This window comes from Pseudophryne corroboree, chromosome 4 (assembly GCF_028390025.1).
Source record: "Pseudophryne corroboree isolate aPseCor3 chromosome 4, aPseCor3.hap2, whole genome shotgun sequence".
In the NCBI taxonomy this organism is placed as follows: Eukaryota; Metazoa; Chordata; class Amphibia; order Anura; family Myobatrachidae; genus Pseudophryne; species Pseudophryne corroboree.
The window spans coordinates 381,785,879-381,807,809 of NC_086447.1; the positions used below are offsets into that span (position 1 = coordinate 381,785,879).

Consider the following 21,931-nt stretch of genomic DNA (forward strand, 5'->3'; position numbering starts at 1 on the left):
AGTAAGCTAAGCGACCCTAGTGGCCGACACAAACACCTGGCCCATCTAGGAGTGGCACTGCAGTGTCACGCAGGATGGCCCTTCCAAAAAATACTCCCCAAACAGCACATGGCGCAAAGAAGAAAAAAAAGAGGCGCAATGAGGTAGCTGTGTGAGTAAGCTAAGCGACCCTAGTGGCCGACACAAACACCTGGCCCATCTAGGAGTGGCACTGCAGTGTCACGCAGGATTGCCCTTCCAAAAAATACTCCCCAAAAAGCACATGACGCAAAGAAGAAAAAAAAGAGGCGCAATGAGGTAGCTGTGTGAGTAAGCTAAGCGACCCTAGTGGCCGACACAAACACCTGGCCCATCTAGGAGTGGCACTGCAGTGTCAGGCAGGATGGCCCTTCCAAAAACTACTCCCCAAACAGCACATGACGCAAAGAAGAAAAAAAAGAGGCGCAATGAGGTAGCTGTGTGAGTAAGCTAAGCGACCCTAGTGGCCGACACAAACACCTGGCCCATCTAGGAGTGGCACTGCAGTGTCAGGCAGGATGGCCCTTCCAAAAAATACTCCCCAAACAGCACATGACGCAAAGAAGAAAATAAAGAGGCGCAATGAGGTAGCTGTGTGAGTAAGCTAAGCGACCCTAGTGGCCGACACAAACACCTAGCCCATCTAGGAGTGGCACTGCAGTGTCAGGCAGGATGGCCCTTCCAAAAAATACTCCCCAAACAGCACATGATGCAAAGAAGAAAAAAAAGAGGCGCAATGAGGTAGCTGTGTGAGTAAGCTAAGCGACACAAGTGGCCGACACAAACACCTGGCCCATCTAGGAGTGGCACTGCAGTGTCAGGCAGGATGGCCCTTCCAAAAAATACTCCCCAAACAGCACATGACGCAAAGAAAAATGAAAGAAAAAAGAGGTGCAAGATGGAATTGTCCTTGGGCCCTCCCACCCACCCTTATGTTGTATAAACAGGACATGCACACTATAACCAACCCATCATTTCAGCGACAGGGTCTGCCACACGACTGTGACTGAAATGACTGGTTGGTTTGGGCCCCCACCAAAAAAGAAGCAATCAATCTCTCCTTGCACAAACTGGCTCTACAGAGGCAAGATGTCCACCTCATCATCATCGTCCGATTCATCACCCCTTTCACTGTGTACATCCCCCTCCTCACAGATTATTAATTCGTCCCCACTGGAATCCATCATCTCAGATCCCCGTGTACTTTCTGGAGGCAATTGCTGCTGGTGAATGTCTCCATGGAGTAATTGATTATAATTCATTTTAATGAACATCATCTTCTCCACATTTTCTGGAAGTAGCCTTGTACGCCGATTGCTGACAAGGTGAGCGGCGGCACTAAACACTCTTTCGGAGTACACACTGGAGGGAGGGCAACTTAGGTAGAATAAAGCCAGTTTGTGCAAGGGCCTCCAAATTGCCTCTTTTCCCTGCCAGTATACGTACGGACTGTCTGACATGCCTACTTGGATGCGGTCACTCATATAATCCTCCACCATTCTTTCAATGGTGAGAGAATCATATGCAGTGACAGTAGACGACATGTCAGTAATCGTTGGCAGGTCCTTCAGTCCGGACCAGATGTCAGCATCAGCAGTCGCTCCAGACTGCCCTGCATCACCGCCAGCGGGTGGGCTCGGAATTCGTAGCCTTTTCCTCGCACCCCCAGTTGCGGGAGATTGTGAAGGAGGAGATGTTGACAGGTCGCGTTCCGCTTGACTTGACAATTTTCTCACCAGCAGGTCTTTCAACCCCAGCAGACTTGTGTCTGCCGGAAAGAGAGATCCAAGGTAGGCTTTAAATCTAGGATCGAGCACGGTGGCTAAAATGTAGTGCTCTGATTTCAACAGATTGACCACACGTGAATCCTGGTTAAGCGAATGAAGGGCTCCATCCACAAGTCCCACATGCCTAGCGGAATCGCTCCATTTTAGCTCCTCCTTCAATGCCTCCAGCTTCTTCTGCAAAAGCCTGATGAGGAGAATGACCTGACTCAGGCTGGCAGTGTCTGAACTGACTTCACGTGTGGCAAGTTCAAAGGGCAGCAGAACCTTGCACAACGTTGAAATCATTCTCCACTGCGCTTGAGACAGGTGCATTCCACCTCCTTTGCCTATATCGTTGTCAGATGTATAGGCTTGAATGGCCTTTTGCTGCTCCTCCATCCTCTGAAGCATATAGAGGGTTGAATTCCACCTTGTTACCATCTCTTGCTTCAGATGATGGCAGGGCAGGTTCAGGTTTTTTTGGTGGTGCTCCAGTCTTCTGTACGCGGTGCCTGCACGCCGAAAGTGGCCCACAATTCTTCTGGCCACCGACAGCATCTCTTGCACGCCCCTGTCGTTTTTTAAATAATTCTGCACCACCAAATTCAAGGTATGTGCAAAACATGGGACGTGCTGGAATTTGCCCAGATGTAATGCACGCACAATATTGCTGGCGTTGTCCGATGCCACAAATCCCCAGGAGAGTCCAATTGGGGTAAGCCATTCTGCGATGATCTTCCTCAGTTGCTGTAAGAGGTTTTCAGCTGTGTGCATATTCTGGAAAGCGGTGATACAAAGCGTAGCCTGCCTAGGAACGAGTTGGAGTTTGCGAGATGCTGCTACTGGTGCCGCCGCTGCTGTTCTTGCAGCGGGAGGCAATACATCTACCCAGTGGGCTGTCACAGTCATGTAGTCCTGAGTCTGCCCTGCTCCACTTGTCCACATGTCCGTGGTTAAGTGGACATTGGGTACAACTGCATTTTTTAGGACACTGTGGAGTCTTTTTCTGACGTCCGTGTACATTCTCGGTATCGCCTGCCTAGAGAAGTGGAACCTAGATGGTATTTGGTAACGGGGGCACACTACCTCAAGAAATTGTCTAGTTCCCTGTGAACTAACGGCGGATACCGGACTCACGTCTAACACCAACATAGTTGTCAAGGCCTCAGTTATCCGCTTTGCAACAGGATGACTGCTGTGATATTTCATCTTCCTTGCAAAGGACTGTTGGACAGTCAATTGCTTACCGGAAGTAGTACAAGTGGTCTTCCGACTTCCCCTCTGGGATGACGATCGACTCCCAGCAGCAACAACAGCAGCGCCAGCAGCAGTAGGCGTTACACTCAAGGATGCATCGGAGGAATCCCAGGCAGGAGAGGACTCGTCAGACTTGCCAGTGACATGGCCTGCAGGACTATTGGCTTTCCTGGGTAAGGAGGAAATTGACACTGAGGGAGTTGGTGGTGTGGTTTGCGCGAGCTTGGTTACAAGAGGAAGGGATTTACTGGTCAGTGGACTGCTTCCGCTGTCGCCCAAAGTTTTTGAACTTGTCACTGACTTATTATGAATGCGCTGCAGGTGACGTATAAGGGAGAATGTTCCGAGGTGGTTAACGTCCTTATCCCTACTTATTACAGCTTCACAAAGGCAACACACGGCTTGACACCTGTTGTCCGCATTTCTGTTGAAATACTTCCACACTGAAGAGCTGATTTTTTTGGTATTTTCACCAGGCATGTCAATGGCCATATTCCTCCCATGGACAACAGGTGTCTCCCCGGGTGCCTGACTTAAACAAACCACCTCACCATCAGAATCCTCCTTGTCAATTTCCTCCCCAGCGCCAGCAACACCCATATCCTCATCCTGGTGTACTTCAACACTGACATCTTCAATTTGACTATCAGGAACTGGACTGCGGGTGCTCCTTTCAACACTTGCAGGGGGCGTGCAAATGGTGGAAGGCGCAAGCTCTTCCCGTCCAGTGTTGGGAAGGTCAGGCATCGCAACCGACACAATTGGACTCTCCTTTGGGATTTGTGATTTCGAAGAACGCACAGTTCTTTGCTGTGCTTTTGCCACAAGTCTTTTCTTTTTTCTAGCGAGAGGATGAGTGCTTCCATCCTCATGTGAAGCTGAACCACTAGCCATGAACATAGGCCAGGGCCTCAGCTGTTCCTTGCCACTCCGTGTCGTAAATGGCATATTGGCAAGTTTACGCTTCTCCTCAGACGCTTTTAATTTTGATATTTGGGTAATTTTTTTACTGATCTTTTGTGTTTTGGATTTTACATGCTCTGTACTATGACATTGGGCATCGGCCTTGGCAGACGACGTTGATGGCATTTCATCGTCTCGGCCATGACTAGTGGCAGCAGCTTCAGCACGAGGTGGAAGTGGATCTTGATCTTTCCCTATTTTTTTAACCTCCACATTTTTGTTCTCCATATTTTGCGCACAACTAAAAGCCACCACAGGTATACAATGTAGATGGATGGATAGTATAGTATTACTTATACTTATGGACGACGAGTGCACTGACGATACAGAGGTAGGTACAGCCGTGGCCTACCGTACTGCTGCTTAGTGCTTATATATAAATATAATATACTGTATAACGGACCTGGTGGACAGTGTCAGCAGACTGCTAAACTAGTATGAAGAAAGAAAAAAAAACCACCACAGGTATACAATGTAGATGGATGGATAGTATAGTATTACTTATACTTATGGACGACGAGTGCACTGACAACACAGAGGTAGGTACAGCCGTGGCCTACCGTACTGCTGCTTAGTGCTTATATATAAATATAATATACTGTATAACGGACCTGGTGGACAGTGTCAGCAGACTGCTAAACAAAGTAGTATGAAGAAAGAAAAAAATACCACCACAGGTATACAATGTAGATGGATGGATAGTATAGTATTACTTATACTTATGGACGACGAGTGCACTGACGACACAGAGGTAGGTACAGCCGTGGCCTACCGTACTGATGCTTAGTGCTTATATATAAAAATAATATACTGTATAACGGACCTGGTGGACAGTGTCAGCAGACTGCTAAACAAACTAGTATGAAGAAAAAAAAACACCACAGGTATACAATGTAGATGGATGGATAGTATAGTATTACTTATACTTATGGACGACGAGTGCACTGATGACACAGAGGTAGGTGCAGCCGTGGCCTACAGTACTGCTGCTTAGTGCTTATATATAAATATAATATACTGTATAACGGACCTGGTGGACAGTGTCAGCAGACTGCTAAACTAGTATGAAGAAAGAAAAAAAAAACACCACAGGTATACAATGTAGATGGATGGATAGTATAGTATTACTTATACTTATGGACGACGAGTGCACTGACGACACAGAGGTAGGTACAGCCGTGGCCTACCGTACTGCTGCTTAGTGCTTATATATATGATATACTGTATAACAGACCTGGTGGACACTGTCAGCAGACTGCTAAACAAACTAGTATGAAGAGAGAAAAAAAACCACCACAGGTATACAATGTAGATGGATGGATAGTATAGTATTACTTATACTTATGGACGACGAGTGCACTGACGACACAGAGGTAGGTACAGCCGTGGCCTACCGTACTGCTGCTTAGTGCTTATATATAAATATAATATACTGTATAACGGACCTGGTGGACAGTGTCAGCAGACTGCTAAACAAACTAGTATGAAGAAAGAAAAAAAAAAACACCACAGGTATACAATGTAGATGGATGGATAGTATAGTTTTACTTATACTTATGGACGACGAGTGCACTGACGACACAGAGGTAGGTACAGCCGTGGCCTACCATACTGCTGCTTAGTGCTTATATATAAATATAATATACTGTATAACGGACCTGGTGGACAGTGTCAGCAGACTGCTAAACTAGTATGAAGAAAGAAAAAAAAAACACCACAAGTATACAATGTAGATGGATGGATAGTATAGTATTACTTATACTTATGGACGATGAGTGCACTGACGACACAGAGGTAGGTACAGCCGTGGCCTACCGTACTGCTGCTTAGTGCTTATATATAAATATAATATACTGTATAACGGACCTGGTGGACAGTGTCAGCAGACTGCTAAACAAACTAGTATGAAGAAAGAAAAAACACCACAGGTATACAATGTAGATGGATGGATAGTATAGTATTACTTATACTTATGGACGACGAGTGCACTGACGACACAGAGGTAGGTACAGCCGTGGCCTACCATACTGCTGCTTAGTGCTTAATTATATATATAATATACTGTATAACGGTCGGACCTGGTGGACACTGTCAGCAGACTGCTATTAACAAACTAGCATGAAGAAAGAAAAAAAAAACACCACAGTGTTTTTCAGGCAGACAAACGTATACTGGACTGGTGGTCACTGTCAGCAAAACTGTGCACTGTACTCCAGCTATAACTGCTCCCCAGTCCCCACAATTAGGCAGTGTGAGCAGTGCACTCAGCACAGATATATCATGCAGCAGTGCAGCACACTGAGTGAGCACAGATATGGTGGAGCGTTTTTTTTCAGGCAGAGAAACAACGGATTAAACTCAAAACCCTGCACTGTACTCCCTAACAGCTGCTCCCCGTCCCCAATCCTCCCCACAATTAAAACTAAGTCACTCAGTTTTTTTTTTTTTTCTAATACAACGGAGAGGACGCCAGCCACGTCCTCTCCCTATCAATCTCAATGCACGTGTGAAAATGGCGGCGACGCGCGGCTCCTTATATAGAATCCGAGTCTCGCGAGAATCCGACAGCGGGATGATGACGTTCGGGCGCGCTCGGGTTAACCGAGCACGGCGGGAGGATCCGAGTCGCTCGGACCCGTGTAAAAAAAAGGTGAAGTTTTGGCGGGTTCGGATTCCGAGGAACCGAACCCGCTCATCACTAATTTGTACACTGACACAACAACTGCAGACTTAGTTACCTTACTGTTTTTTTGTTTTTGTTTTTGTTGGCCTCATATTGTGATAATGTGTGTTTGGAGTACCACATCACAGACCTATTTCTATATTGCATCTGTAATTTTTTTCCTTTTATTAGAAAATGAAGCTGTGTGTGTTTTGACTTGTTAGTGTATTTTTTTTGGAATTGTGTCCTATGTCTGTGTCCTGTATATGATTCCCTGTGTTGCACTTTCCATAGTGCATATGGCTATTGGACGTTGTTTTGGGTTTGATGTTGTGCTTTTTGTGTTTAATGTCCTTATTTTTAAATTCATAATAAAACATCCATTTATTTAAAGATGTAATGTTTATAAGCATAATGGGTGGATGTATTAACAATAGCATGATTTTTTTTTTTTGGATTTACAGTGTTGAAAAAAAGCAGTACTGGTCGTCCTACAGTCACTCCCATCACATCTGATGATGATGACGCTGCAGAAGCAGGTAAAGTGTCCATTGTAGTATAGGTTAGGTTTGTAAATGAATGGCCATAACAAAATGCCACTTTCAATACTAGGTCCATCCAAAGAAGTCTTAAGCAGCAGAAGGCGCACTTCTGGAACACACCACAAAAAACATCTGCCAGCAAAGAAAGCAAGGTCTGATGTCCAGGGCCAACCACAGCAGGCTACCCCGCCACGAAGATTATCTACTGTTTGTTCGGTGCCCCCACTCCAAATTTTGGACACACCTCCAAGACGCCAACCACACTCCCCTCATCTTGATTGTGAGTAACAAACTGTGATAACAATTAAAAATGTCAGATCTTTAAAAAACCATTTACTTAAACTCATTAAGTAAATACCCATCAAAATCTGCTATACTTACCCAAGTCAGTAAAACATGAAATGGAAACCTAACAAAATGGCCTTCACAACATCTAGTTTAGATATGTATGTCCACATCAGCCAAACAGTAGCACAATGTGTGGAAGATGCTGCAACATAAACTCATGTGTAAGCTTTGCAAATACTAAGGTTGTTAGAATCATTTACACATGTGTGTTTGTCCTAACATTGCCAACTGCATACAAAAACATTACTATGTTTTGGTTGGAGACACTAAAAGGCAACACATTATGGATTACAATGTGTTTTTAGTCAGGAGTATGTCTGATGTACCATACAACTCATGTGTTTGCTTTCAGAATGAAGTAACCAGACACATTTGCCACAAACAGGCATACAGATGTGTCCACATACATCTTTGCTATATCTGGCCATGTATGGCTTGGTTTAACATACTATAGACTCAGAGATTTAGCCATGCCTTGTGATTTTTCTTAACTTGCTTCTTTAATATGTTACTTTATACATATTCTATTATGGCAAACATGAATTTAAAAATCCATCCACTCGTTACTCATGCAAAACACCTTAGCCATGTTTTGCATGTTGTGCCAAATTTAGCAAATTAGCAAAGATGTAAGTGGACACATCTGTATGTATGTATTTAAGTAATGAGTGATGATGTTGCTAGGCAGGATATCTGAAAGCACCAGTCCATTACATGTGTTCCATGTTTAGTGCTTTGTACCAATGTATTAAACATATGGATAAGTAACGGATAAATGTTTTTAATTTCAGCTTCTAGTCCTGGTACCAGCATCCCTCTGCAACAACAGCAACACAGTGACATGGATGACACAATCATGTTAGAAATGCATCCAGTAATCGAAGGAATCAGCCCCCCAGCACCTGTGAGTACTCCACCACAGCAAAGCACACCACCACCCCAACACAGCCCAACAACACCAGTAACACAAGGCCCTGATCAAGTGTTCTGGACCATTTGGGCTAGACAGCAGGCCACTAATGAAGATTGCCTGCGTAGGCAGACCCAAATGTTTGCAAGCCTACCATCTCACCTCAGACGAATCAGCAGAAATCTGAGTAGACAAAATGAAACAAACACAAGAATTGCAAATACCATGGAAATCATGCGTGCAGACATTACACATGTCATGGGCAACTTACAGCGCATAATGGAAGAACAGCACAGACAACAGCTAAGCTATATCAACATTTTAGAAAGCAATCAAATGATCAATGAATCCATGTCCAGAATTGTAGACAATTAAAATGCTGCAACACGTGAACTCAATGCCACCCTCACTAACCTCAATGAAACACTCAGATCCCTGCAGCAACAGCAAACAAGCAGCAGTTCTGGTACAACTAATCCAAATGTAACGCCAGTGTCATCACCACCAAGGCGCTCCACCAGAGCACGCCAACACGACAGTGGTAAAGGCAAAGGCCAGGACAAGCAACCACCCACATAAACATTAAAAAAAAACCATTTATTTAAAGAGAAGAGAAACAAAACAATTACCAAGTGTATGATTAACAGAATATATATAACACTTATCTCCTTGACAATTTGTACAACATTATTAATTATAACTGGTACAAACAACAACAGGAATTTTGTTTGCAAATTTCTTCTTTATCATTTTTGTATTTTTTGTTAGCAGGAAACTGTTGTTTGAGCTGCACATAGATGTTAGCATGCAGAAAGCAGACCACTTGATTTTTTTCTAATCATTACTCTTTCTAGATTCTAATCATTCTTTGAGTCAGTAGACAGACTAATTGCCAGCCAGGCAGATTGTCTTAAGCAGGCAGAAAGCAGACCACTTGATTTTTTTCTAATCAATACTCTTTCTAGATTCTAATCATTCTTTGAGCCAGCAGACAGACTAATTGGCAGCCAGGCAGATTCATCCATGACCAATACAATTTACAATGTGAATTGTAACTATTTAACATTTCTTCTCTAGATGAATTGACAATAAAAACACAACTGAGTTGGCTAAAAGTGTCCTAATATGTTGGGGATAATATTTAGATAATTCAGTCCGAAAATGACTGACATTATTGTTGTGCCATGTTTGTGTGTGTTAAAAATAAGTAATCAGATTTAAAAACATGATGGAGAAACAACAACATTTGAAATATTTGAAAGTTGAACACAAATGTGTGTAATAATGGATATATGTTGAAAAATGTGTATTGCCTTACAAATCTACAAGTTTTGGGCTGCAAACATAAGGAAATAAATTATTTTGCATGAGAGAAGTTTGTGTCCCTTTTATAAGCATCCTAATTCAGGTTAGAATGATTTGTAAGTGTCAACACATGTAAACACGGATGAAAAAAGCAGGTCTATTTTTTTGCCGCTTTTTTTACCGATTCGCAAAAAAATACGACCACAATTGACCACTCAGAAACTAACACCCAAATATGAATGAATAGTGAATGCCCATATTCTATGAAATAATAGCTGCGTTTGACCGATGGTCTATTCATTCGTATTTGTGAACGTTGTCATTCAAACCATTACGAATAGTCCAAACACTGCCGAGATTGGTGCTTAGTGAATTCCCGGATTGGGACTTAGAAAAAAAAAACACAAATCGGACAAACTCGAATTTTTAGTAAATACTGGCCCATGTGTACACACCATTAGTGCAAATTCTACTGTTAAGCAGCTTGCAATACTGATGTGCACTCCCGCAGGAAAGATAGACTGTGCAGGTAAGTCAATCTTGACTATATAGTATACTATTTCGTACAAAGTATTGTCAAAAAAATTGTCAAAATCAAGGGAACACAGTCAAAATTGTTGCGTCTGGGCTCTGGGGGAGTTCAAGGGAAATCGAATAGTCAAAATCGGAGATAGTCAATATCTCACCATGTGTATGCAGCTTAAAGGTGAGGTACACAATGAGATTCTTGCTATGCCCGATTTTGACTATGCGATTTTCCTTGAACTCCCTAAGAGCCCAGATAGCACAGAGAGCACAAATTTTGACTATGTATTTTCAATTTTGTACAGTCTATCTAGCCTTGCGATACCGATCCTGCGGGAGTGTGCATTGGGATCAAATTGGTATCACAAGCTACCTAACACCTTGAGATGTGCACTAACTTTCCTTAAGATTTTGACTATATAGTCAAAATCTTACAGATTTATCTCACCATGTGTACACACCTTTACTTTCCTTGCAATTTTGACTATATAGGATAAATTTCACCATGTGTACACACTCTTAGATTTGGGTGCGGTGTGTTCAAATTGAAATCTAAATTGCTAAGTGTAAAAATAAAGCAGCCATTATTTACCCTGTACAGAAACAAAATAACCAACCCAAATCTAACTCTCTCTGCACGTTATATTTGCCCGACCTGCAATGTACATGGTTTTGAGAACAACTTTGCTGCTGCGATCAATTCTGAATTAGGCCCAAAGTTGTGAGTTCTGATCTGTAGGACATATCATACATCTTTGACAACTGAGTATATAGTCACTACAGTAACTATTATTTCTCCTGCACAAGATGAACATTCACTGTGACAAGGCTAATAGCAATTAGCTGTACCATCTTCTAGGGAAAATAAACATTTATTTTGAAATCTCAATGAAAAATTTAAAGTGTCTTGCTGTGGCACTTCCTAAACAGGGCCATTCAGATAAAGGAGGAGATCGTTCTACAGTTGAATGCAAATCTCCAACCCTTGAGCTTACACATATTTAAACTGCCATAGTAACCCATATAGAAAGAGTTACTCTCACCACAATGTACTGGCTCATAGTTTATTTCAAACTTTGTTCAAATTTACTGTAGTTATTGTACAAGAATTTCCTGTAGAAAACCCAGACAATTAATATATTTTTTTTTACAATGTTGCCCAGTGTACAATGTTTTTGTAGAATAGGTATAAAATAAGCTAAATAAACCACATTAGGCTTTTTCCTTACAAACACCACTAAAGAAGAAAAAAGGTTGGTAAGACTGAAAAGATAAGGAAAGAGTCAAGACAAAGGAAAACTCTAGCATGGAGAAATTAGGAAAAAAAACAAAAAATATTGGAGCGTAAAATAAATTTAAATAAATGTCACAATTAGCAGTTTACATGTGTAAGAATATGAAAATGCAACATCCATATCATAAGCAGCTGAGCAGTATAAGACTGTATGTGAAATCTAATTTTTCAAGACTATATGGTGTACTATACAGTATATTCGAGCATGGGTGCATTTTGTAAGCTGGTAACAGGCTGACATGATAAAACTAATTTGATGAGATATCAATCAACAGAGAAGCAGGATATTAGAAATACAGTAGTGTGTATCAGATACTGATATTGTCAAAAGAAAATGACATAATTAGAAAGCACTGGAATCCAGATTTCTAAGAACAAAGGAAATTAATATACTGAAAGTTTTCTTAAAACTCCTGTTTTGTATTGAACCACATAATTGTATCATTAATGACCTTGAAGACCTGTAACCTTAACCTAATGGATAGCAAATTGTATTAGATAACATAATTAAGAGGATGAGACGGATCCTTTTTTTTATAAAGCAAATCTTAACACTGTACCTTTAGCCATAATTTGACAAAGACCATTACATGTAGATTTTTACAGTATACAGAATACACAGCAGGAAATTGTGTGGTTACTTGGCTCCCCATAAAAGAGGAATTTAAAGATAGGTACTCTGCACTATCCTTGTGCTAGAACATGTGGGACACTAGGACCCAGATTCTGCAATGAGGTGTGACCTCCGACCTGATGTGCTACTGTATTTTCTTTACTGTGTAGCTATATGTAGGTATGTCACAGTACTGCACAGACCTGTAGTGTTAAGCTCCTGAGGTGAAGCCCCCAGATAAATGCTATTACTCACTGTTTGATACCACTGCTGTTAACCCCAGCATTACCACTGTGTTCTTGCATTACCCTGCACCTTCTGTTTGCCAATAAACCTAGCATCCTGGTTAAGGACTGTGGTGGTAATTCAGACCTGATTGCTCGCTAGAGTTTTTTGCAGCACTTTGATCAGGTCAGAACTGCATGCACCACAATGCGCAGGCGTGTCGCACAAGTACAAAACAGTTTGTTGCTCTGCATTGGGTTTGTGCAAAGAATCCATTTGCACAGGCGATTGCAAGGTGATTGACAGGAAGAAGGCGTTTGTGGGTGGCAACTGACTGTTTTCTGGGAGTGGTTGGAAAAATGCAGGCGTTCCCAAGCATTAGCAGGGCGGGTGTCTGACATCATTTCCGGTCCAGGACAGGCTGAAGTGATCTCAGCAGCTGAATAAGTCCTGGGCTACTCAGAAACTGCACAAAATCTTTTTGTACCACTCAGCTGTACATGCAATTGCACACTTGCACAGCTAAAATACACTTCCCGGATGGGCGGCGACTATGTGAAAGCAGGACTGCAAAAAACAGCTAGCGAATGATCAGGTCTGAATTACACCCTGTGTGGCCTAACAGTCAATTTAACACATGCTGTGCCCCTATTGTGACCACCATCCCAATAAGCTACATATAAAAAAGAAAAACACATGCATTGAGAAAATACCTGGGGTTCACAAAGTTAGACACATTTTCACTAATATAAATTGGTAGTTGCTCAATCAATTTAGTAATATTCTTCAAGTAAATGAAAGGGAGTAGTTATTTTAAACAAGAAAAAGAACCTGCCCCCCCCCCTCACCCCCCGGCACACCAAAAAGTATCAGCAGTTAGAGTTGAACACCAACCCTTGACAAGGCTTCTCTGATACTGGTGGTCCCTAACACTACATGATAATAACACCCAATCTAGGTCATACAGTATAATTGCTTATTGTTATGCTACATGATAATAGCACATACAATAATATATCTAAATACAGTAGATCCAAGTCTATGACAGGTTGACAGCAAAACATTCTCTAGTCCAAGAGGTATTCGGGGATCTGCATGGGCATTTGAATCAGCGTCTAGTGCTGAATTAGGCCTTATATACCCTACAATATGTACATGCACACATACACACCAGGGTTCATTTTTTTAGATGGAAGCCAATTAACCTACCAGTATATTTTTGGATTGTGGGAGGAAACCGTGGTGCCCGGAGGAAACAAAAATAATCATAGTGTGTAAGTGTGTGTACATGAGCAGACTAGATTGGCCAAATGGTTCTTGTCTGCCAGAAACTTCCATATTTTCATATTTCTATGACCACATGTATGCATCTTATCGTTTAAACTTATATTATTTAACTTTTTATTTATTTAAACTTATTATAAACTACAACTAATTAATTAGCAGTTTTGGGTTACACTTTGCTGCACCCAAGTTTCTGATATCCTTTGCAAAATTTGGAGTACCTAAATAGAGTTCCCACAAACCAAGGGCAGAGCAATATCCCCACATTTCATTTTACCCCACCTACCAAATGGGAGTGCAGAACACAGTGCATTACTTCCAAAATAACATAGGACTAGTTGAGGGTAGTGTAACTGGATGAGCCTTGCTGCTTGCACCAATCGATCACAGATTAGGATTGGGCCTCTCGGGACCAGAGCCAATAGGGGATTCCCTCTTACCAACAGTAACTGCCTGTTACTGACTCCACCCACTATGCAGTGAGCAGGTTTTTTGCTGCCACCACCAGGCTCCTCCCTTCAGCAATTGAAACCACATTTCTGCAGAGGCTCCTATCATTGGCACCTAAAATGGCTTGCTGCTGTGTATGCGTGGATATGCTGCCGCCCCACCTCCTGACTGGCATTAATTGACCCACACTGTTCACTGACCATTGACCAGGCCCTGCATAGTAGCTGGCAAAGAACGGAGCTTGGAGATGCTGGGCTCAAACTAGAACAGATGGAGAACGGGACTGCATGTGTCGCATTCCTGTTTGTCGCAGGATGAATGGTAGTCATCTTTAAGGCAAGATGTTCATTGCTCAAAAAGCCGTAAAAAAGACCTTTCTTCTGTACAAGCATTGCTCAGAGGGTACAACAAACAATATGTATACAGCAGATTTCTCTCTCAGTCAGAGAATAACTCTCTCTCCAGAACTCAGTCAGAAGACACAATAGCATTGTCAAATCCTCCCACAGGATTCGTATAGCAATCAGACCAGCTATCTTACAACACACAAATGAATGCAGATTACATTTCAAATGTGTTAATTTAATAATCCTTGGTCCATTCCATACAGTTATATCTGTGACATATGTGCAGGAAATTATTGATTCCAAACCTACTTGACACTTTCCCTAGAGAAACACAGAAGTCCTCCCATTATTAACAACTTTCCCTAATGAACTTTACTTGTTGTGCACTGACCAACATCAAAAGGTCTTGTAATTCATCAGATCTCCTGATAAGAAATTACAATTAAGCATCCCTTTTCCTAGTTACAGAAGATGCTGATTCCTCATCTAGTCATATACAGAATAAGAACATTTGTCCCTTTAAAATACATCAATCACACCTTAAATATAAATACATTTAAATATGTAACCATGCATAGAGTACTACATTTAACATGTTAAAACATTTTAACCCCTGTACCTTCACAGTATGCGGAGCCTAGTGCTCATTCTTTCTGATAAACAATGTCCAAATAGTCAAATGAAGTACAAGTCCAAAACTCCACTACATTGGTCTGTCAGTTTCCGTGTGTGTGTGTGTGTGTGTGTGTGTGTGTGTGTGTGTTGGGGGTCAGTTGAACACACAATTGACATACAGTATGTCCTAATTGTGACATGCCCAACCAGTGTTGGACTGGGGCATGAAGGGCCCACCGGGGAAATGCCGTGGTAAGGGCCCATTCTGAGAGGCTTGGCTAACCATTAGTGCATGGTCTGGGCCCCTTGATAAATAATATATATAGTAAATACTGCTATGGCATGCATGATAATATACCAGATTAATAACAGCAATGCCCTGTAGAAAATACACCATAGTCCTGTGCAGTATACTGTAACATATTCATAATGAATAATGGAGAGTGTGGGGCCCCAGGTAGTGGGGCCCACCAGTGGCTTCCCCTGTACCCCTATGGGCCAGTCCGAGCTTGTACCCAACCTCTCACCATAGCATTGTCCTGCTCAAACAGGCCACATGGTGCTATTGCCTAAAAATCCACTCCTGGCTCAGTACTGCTCCGAGTCCATGCAATGACACATTAGTCTGTACCACAATGTACTGTTCTTGAATTTGTGCCATCAGCATTGGAGCTGGTACCAGAGCCTCTTTCAATTAGTGGAGGGTCAACTCACAAGTGGGTGTAAAGTTTACAGACTTGGGAACAATCTTCCTAGTCAAATCTGTAAGAGATGTCACTACAAAACTAAAGTCAGAGACAACTCCTCTGTAGGGCCTTACAGATTCTATGGTCAGTACCTGTCTGGGGGTTGTGAGCCAGGGAAAACCTCTGATTGCCTCTACCTCCACTGGATTGGGCCGACCCCTGCTTCCTCCCACACTGTACCCCAGGAATTGCAGCTCTGTCATTTCTATCTAGCATCCATCTGCACTAACTGTCAGACCTGCCCTCCTAATGACTTATGAACAGGGGAACCTATCCTGTCACCTAGGCTTACTCTTACCACCTCATCTGCTACCTGTTTCACAGTGATGGCAGACAGAGCACCAGCCTTTGAATCCCATGTGACATCCACCACAGGGAGGCTGCATGTCTTCCCTGATCAACTGGGAACAGGCATGGAACCTGCTATGTCCACAGCCACTTGCTGTAAAGGCTCTACTATGGGCAGAGACCTGGAAGAATAACAAACTCTGGAGTGACCAAGCTACTAACACATGACACAGGACTTACAGTTGGTCTGGGCATTATCTGACATTCCAGGCCAGGACAAGATTTGTGTCAGGCACATGATTGTGCCGTCCATCTCCAGGCTAGTGTCCAAAGGGGTTTCATGGGCAACTGACAACAGTTGCGCAGGAAAGCTCCCTGGAGGCACCAGTTGGAAATGTGCCCTTTCTGGTCTATCCCAATCTACCCTTATGGCTACTGTACCCTGTACATTAACCCTTCCTGCCAGGTCACACTCATTGCACACCTCCCAGCCACACCACTGACAGCTTTGCAGCTGTCAGCAAGAGGTCAATGATCTGAGCCTCCCTAACCTCCTGCCAGCAGCCCTAAATTTCTCCTAAATTGGGAAACTCTACAGGAGGATCTAGGATGGGATTGCTAGGGAAAGTCTGGTTGGGGGTCAGTCATAGAAATGTCAGTGTGGTCACTCATACTCATATGATGGAGTTGCCAAACTACTATTGGGCACCTCCACAAGATCCAACAAGCTGGAACCAACATCTGCTGCATTGCTCAGGGACTTTGGGATACAAGGAAAAAGGTATGCTGGGTAGATGTGCTGATCTAGCTACTATAATATTTTCCTCTAGACTGTTGTCCTTTTCTCTGGGCTGGGATGTTCTGGTGTAGATGGTGATGACTGCTGTATGGTCGCTTGACTCTGGGCTATGGCATTAGCAAAAGTGGTAACGATTCCACTACCAAGATCATTTCCAAGGACTACAGTTTGGAGATCATCAATGACAGCAACATCTTGCAACGCTTGACCAGCTACCAAATACAGATAGACTCTTGTCATGTGTACCTTTCACTTCATTCTGTCTGCCATGGTCACTTTGGCAGTACAACCCTGTAGTACTGCAGCAGGATCAATAAGGTGGGGGCTCATTATAATGATTGAATCCCCAGAGTCTCTTAGGCTTTCTCCATGCAGGGGCCCCACTTGGACCAGCTGCAGGTGCTGCCACATATTTTGTAGAGGCCTCTTGGCCATGCAGGTTAATTTCTCCACAAAGTCCACCAATTTTTTGCCACCCTCCACCAGACTGACTGGAGTGGGAACAGTCTCTTTTGGCTCACCGCCACAATTTAAAACAAGCAAGCTGGGCTCCAGCACTTAGATTTGGGGCACAAGTCTGGGGTGCTTTGAGTGTGGGACAGTTAATCCTCAAATGTCCAACTTACCCACAGCTGTAACACTTTTTGAACAGTTCAAGCTCCATTGATCTCTTATTACTTGCAGGGACACTGTGTGGTGGTGGCTGGCCAAAAGCAGCCAGGTTGGAAGAGGCTTTTTTGGGGGAGCATTGAGCAGAAGATGGGTATCCCTCTTGTTGTACAGTGTTTTGGGGTTGGATGCTGGTCAGGCACTTCCGCCTATGTGGCTGAATGGCATCATATTTGTTAACTAGCTGGGCAGCCATCTTTAAGCTAGGTGGCTCCCAGTATAGTTCCCACACCTTCACTCCAGGGACACACCTGTGTGATAAAACTTCTCTTGGCAAATCAGGTTGATCAGTGCATCCCATGTACTAGCTTCAGATCCCTTCACCCACTTCACCACGTACTGCCTCAACTGGTTGTCAAACTGCTCATGGGTGCTGCTAGGGTTCTTGGGTAAGTCGTGGAACTTTTTCCTTTGGGACTCAGGAGTGACAAAGTATCACTGTAGGAGAGCCCTTATGACTTTGTTATAATCTTCAAAGTTCTCAGTGGCCACTCCTTAATAGGCCTCCAGTACTTCTCCGTGCAGTGTGGGCACTAGGTGTCTTACCTGCTCCTGCTTAGGCAAATCATGTAAGTCCTTTTAAAAACTTGTACAGATGTTTACATCTTATCTTCACTGTGGGAGGCTGCATATTGTGGCATTGCCACAATGCGGCATAGCACAGCCTCCTACAGCTTCAGCCACAATTTTGTTCACTATGGGAGTGTGCATGTGCATGTTCCCACTGCTGCTGCCTTCCCCATTTTAAAGTAGCGGGTGGCATGTGCACAAGCACCTGCTACCCCCTCCACTTGACCTGGCCATATGTCTCCATGAGCGGGCATCAGTTGAACCACTGCCCGCTATTGTCTTAGGCTGCCGCCAGCTGCTTCAGTGATACTGTGCTAAGACTATATGCCCACGATGCGACTTCATCATGGTTGCCCATGATGTGACTGCATCAGAGGCAAGAGTCTAAGAGGAGACATCTGTAAATGGCCATAAATTTCAACATCACTGAATGCAAACTTGGCAAACTTTATACATCCTGATCTGGGTGCAGCAGCTGGCAACATATATAAGGGTACCACAGCTAGTGGTGCCTGCTCATCATGCCACATCTGGATGATGGTCAAGCATTTTTGCTCCTTAGCCAATTCTCCCAATTCTACTAGCAGATCTGCTAGGGTATCCATTGGAGACATTGGGAATCTTGCCCAACTGGGGAATGTTGGGAAACATAGATGCTGTGAGAAGGTGGGGCTTGCAGATCTCACCAGTTTCTGACTAAGGTTGCTTCTAGGCCATCGTTTTGGGTGCTGCTGCCCTCAGCAATTATCATTTCTATCTGTGACTCCTCCCAGCTCAAGAGTACTGCCCTCATGACGCTTTTGGATGCATTGAAAGGGATATACATGTCGTTTTCCTGACACACCATTACAAGATTATCCTTGGACATTCTACTGTAGTCAGCCATCCTGCGCTGCAGTTAGTATACTCTTGAGTAACTCGGCTTCTCAAATCTGGTGACCAAAAAGCAGCCTGGGATTATCCCACTACTATGCCACGAATATCTGTGATCAGATGCATCTTGCTGCCTATGCCAAGAGATCACAGATTGGAATTGGGTCTCACAGGACTTGAGCAAATATGGGTTTCCCGCTCATGTCAATTCTGCCTGTTACTGATTCCACGCACTGTGCAGTGGGTGAGTATTTTGCTGCTACCATCGTGTTTTTCTTCCCCAGCACCTGGAACCATGTTTCTGCTGAGGCTCCTACCATTGGCACATAAAACAGCTTGGTGCTGTGTCTGCATGGATACGCTGCTGCCACACCTCTGGACTGGCATCGGTTGACCACCACTAGTTAATGACCATTGACCAGGCCCTGCAAAGTAGCTGGCAGAGGGCAGTCATTGTACATGCTAGTCTAAAACCAGAACAGAGAACAGGACTGCGTGTGTTGCTTTCTTGTTTGTTGCAAGATGAAAGACAGTTGTCTTGAAGGCAAGATGTTTATTACTCAAAAGGCCTTAAAAAGACTCTTCCTCTTTACAAGCATTGCTCAGAGGGTATAGCATACAATATGTTTTCAGCAGATATCTCTCAGTCAGAGAATAACTCTCTCTCCACAACTCAGGGTTCACAGCCCTCTTTATATAGTCAGAAGACACAATAGCAAGGTCAAATCCTCCCCCAATATTTATATAGCAATCAGACCAGCAATCTTATACAAAAATGAATACAGATTACATTTTAAAAGGGTCAACTTAATTTTCTTCTTCCCTTCATATAGTTATATCTGTAACATATTTGCAGGAAATCATTGATTCCCAACCTCTTGATACTTTACATAGAGAACACAGAAGTCCCCCGTTATTAACACCTTTCCCAAAGGAATGGCAAAAACCAAGCACATTACCTACTGTGCACTGACCAACATCAAAAGGTCTTGTCATTCCTCAGCCCTCCTGCTAAGAAATGACAATTTAGCATCTCATCTCCTAGTCACAGAAGATAGTGATTCTTTCCCCAGTCATATACAGAGCAAGTGCATTTTTCCCCTCTAAAATACATTCAAACACATCTTAAATATAAATCAATTTAAACATGTAATCCTACAACTGTGCATAGAGCACTACATAAAACCTGTTAAAACACATTAACCCTTGTACTTTTACATCATATGGTGCCTAGCACTGATTCATCCATTTTAAAAAATGGCAAACACGCTACAAGTTTATCATGTGGGCAGGTCTCCCCCTGGCCACATGTAGTATAACATATGAAAGTTTATTTTACAATTTTTATTTAGTATTAATCATAATGAGCCCAGCACAAAAAGGAGCAATTAAATTGTTTCTACATTTGTGAATGAATACCACAGGTACTCATTTATTTCTGCTCATCACCCTCCTGTGGGGAAGAAAAGAAATCTGTGAAATTTCAGCCATTTTTGCACATTTTCCCTGTTGCACCCAAAAGTGTAGAAGCTTTGCGCTGCTAAACCCTGCCCATTTGGGCACAGTCAGCACAAAAAAGGTATGAGCACTTCGCGCTATATCACCCATAATTTTTTAAGAATCAATATTCACTATGTGGTGTGCTAAAACAATTGGCTTGCCCCCATTGTTTATTATCTTTAAAGATGAGGTTTGGTGACATTGAAGACTGAAAGCAAGGATCCATGCTGCCTTATGGAAACAAGGGAGATCATTTAGAGGTTATGCTCTGAAATCTTGATCTTTCTAGGTCCATAATACATATAAGGATATTTACCAGAAAAACTCCCAAGTCTTGGTGCAGCCATATCAGAGCCATCATATATCTCAAGTGAATCCCAGTTGTGTTCTGTTGCAAAACTTAAAACTTGTATCTATAAAAGAAAGTTGACATTAAAAACATGTTAATCAAAATCTGTAATTTGAACCACTAATGAATTAACTCCTAACCACATTATTGATAAAGTAAGACATTTTAAGTTGTGTATTTAAGTACATTTAGTTGTAAATATATTTTATAAAATTGTTTCATAGACAGTGTAAAAATTGTATAAATGTGATGTTAACCATAGGCAAAAGCAGGAGGGATTTTCAGTTGCATGGAAACTCCCCTTTCCACTAGCTTGGGCAGTGGCTCAATGTATGACCACAATAGCATTAGTATAATAATAGTATAAATAATAAAATATTAGTATAAGAGACTGAATGGAGCTGTTGCACACGCCCAGTTTATGCAAGCCAGTGCTATGGCAGAATCTACACTCAGTATAAAACTAAGCATTTGGAAACCTCACCCACTTTAAACAGCCTTAAGAGCATCTGTAATAAATGGCTATTTGTTGTGATATATGTTTCAATGTTGGATGCAGTTGTCAGAAGACTTAACACCAAGCAAAATCAAGTTCTATAGTAATCAGTGTGAACTAATACAACATATAAAATATTTACATAAAAATTACATATAATGCAGCCTTTTATGCTCATTCGGTTTAAGTTTTTAGAATTTTAGATTAAGCTGTCTATTGGGAATATTGCCTGGGATAGTACCTGGGAATTAGCAACAGTTGATCATTTATAAATACTGTGCTAATATATTTCCAACTGACACAGTTATATAGTCATTGCCATTAGCATGTTTTTGTAAAGGTTTCATGTTTTCAACCCAGGATGCACGGTATGTAGTAAATCCCTCCTGCACTTTTTTTTCGTTTACATACTGTATCTTTGAAGAACACATCAGAAGTAGATGTACAGATGGAGCCAAGCTAGTCGTGGCTCCGTCTGTGCCTGGGCGAGCCCGCCTGGGCGTGCCTAATGCCGAGA

The 21,931-nt window shown here is 42.6% G+C and overlaps 1 protein-coding gene across 1 annotated transcript in view; it reads right to left on the reverse strand.

Annotated features, from left to right (window-relative positions):
* The window catches only part of CSMD1 (CUB and Sushi multiple domains 1), a 2,470,978-nt gene that overhangs the window by 338,220 nt on the left and 2,110,827 nt on the right, over positions 1-21,931 (reverse strand). The window contains 1 exon segment of the mRNA XM_063916678.1: positions 20,886-20,982. Coding sequence (XP_063772748.1) covers positions 20,886-20,982 — 97 coding nt within the window.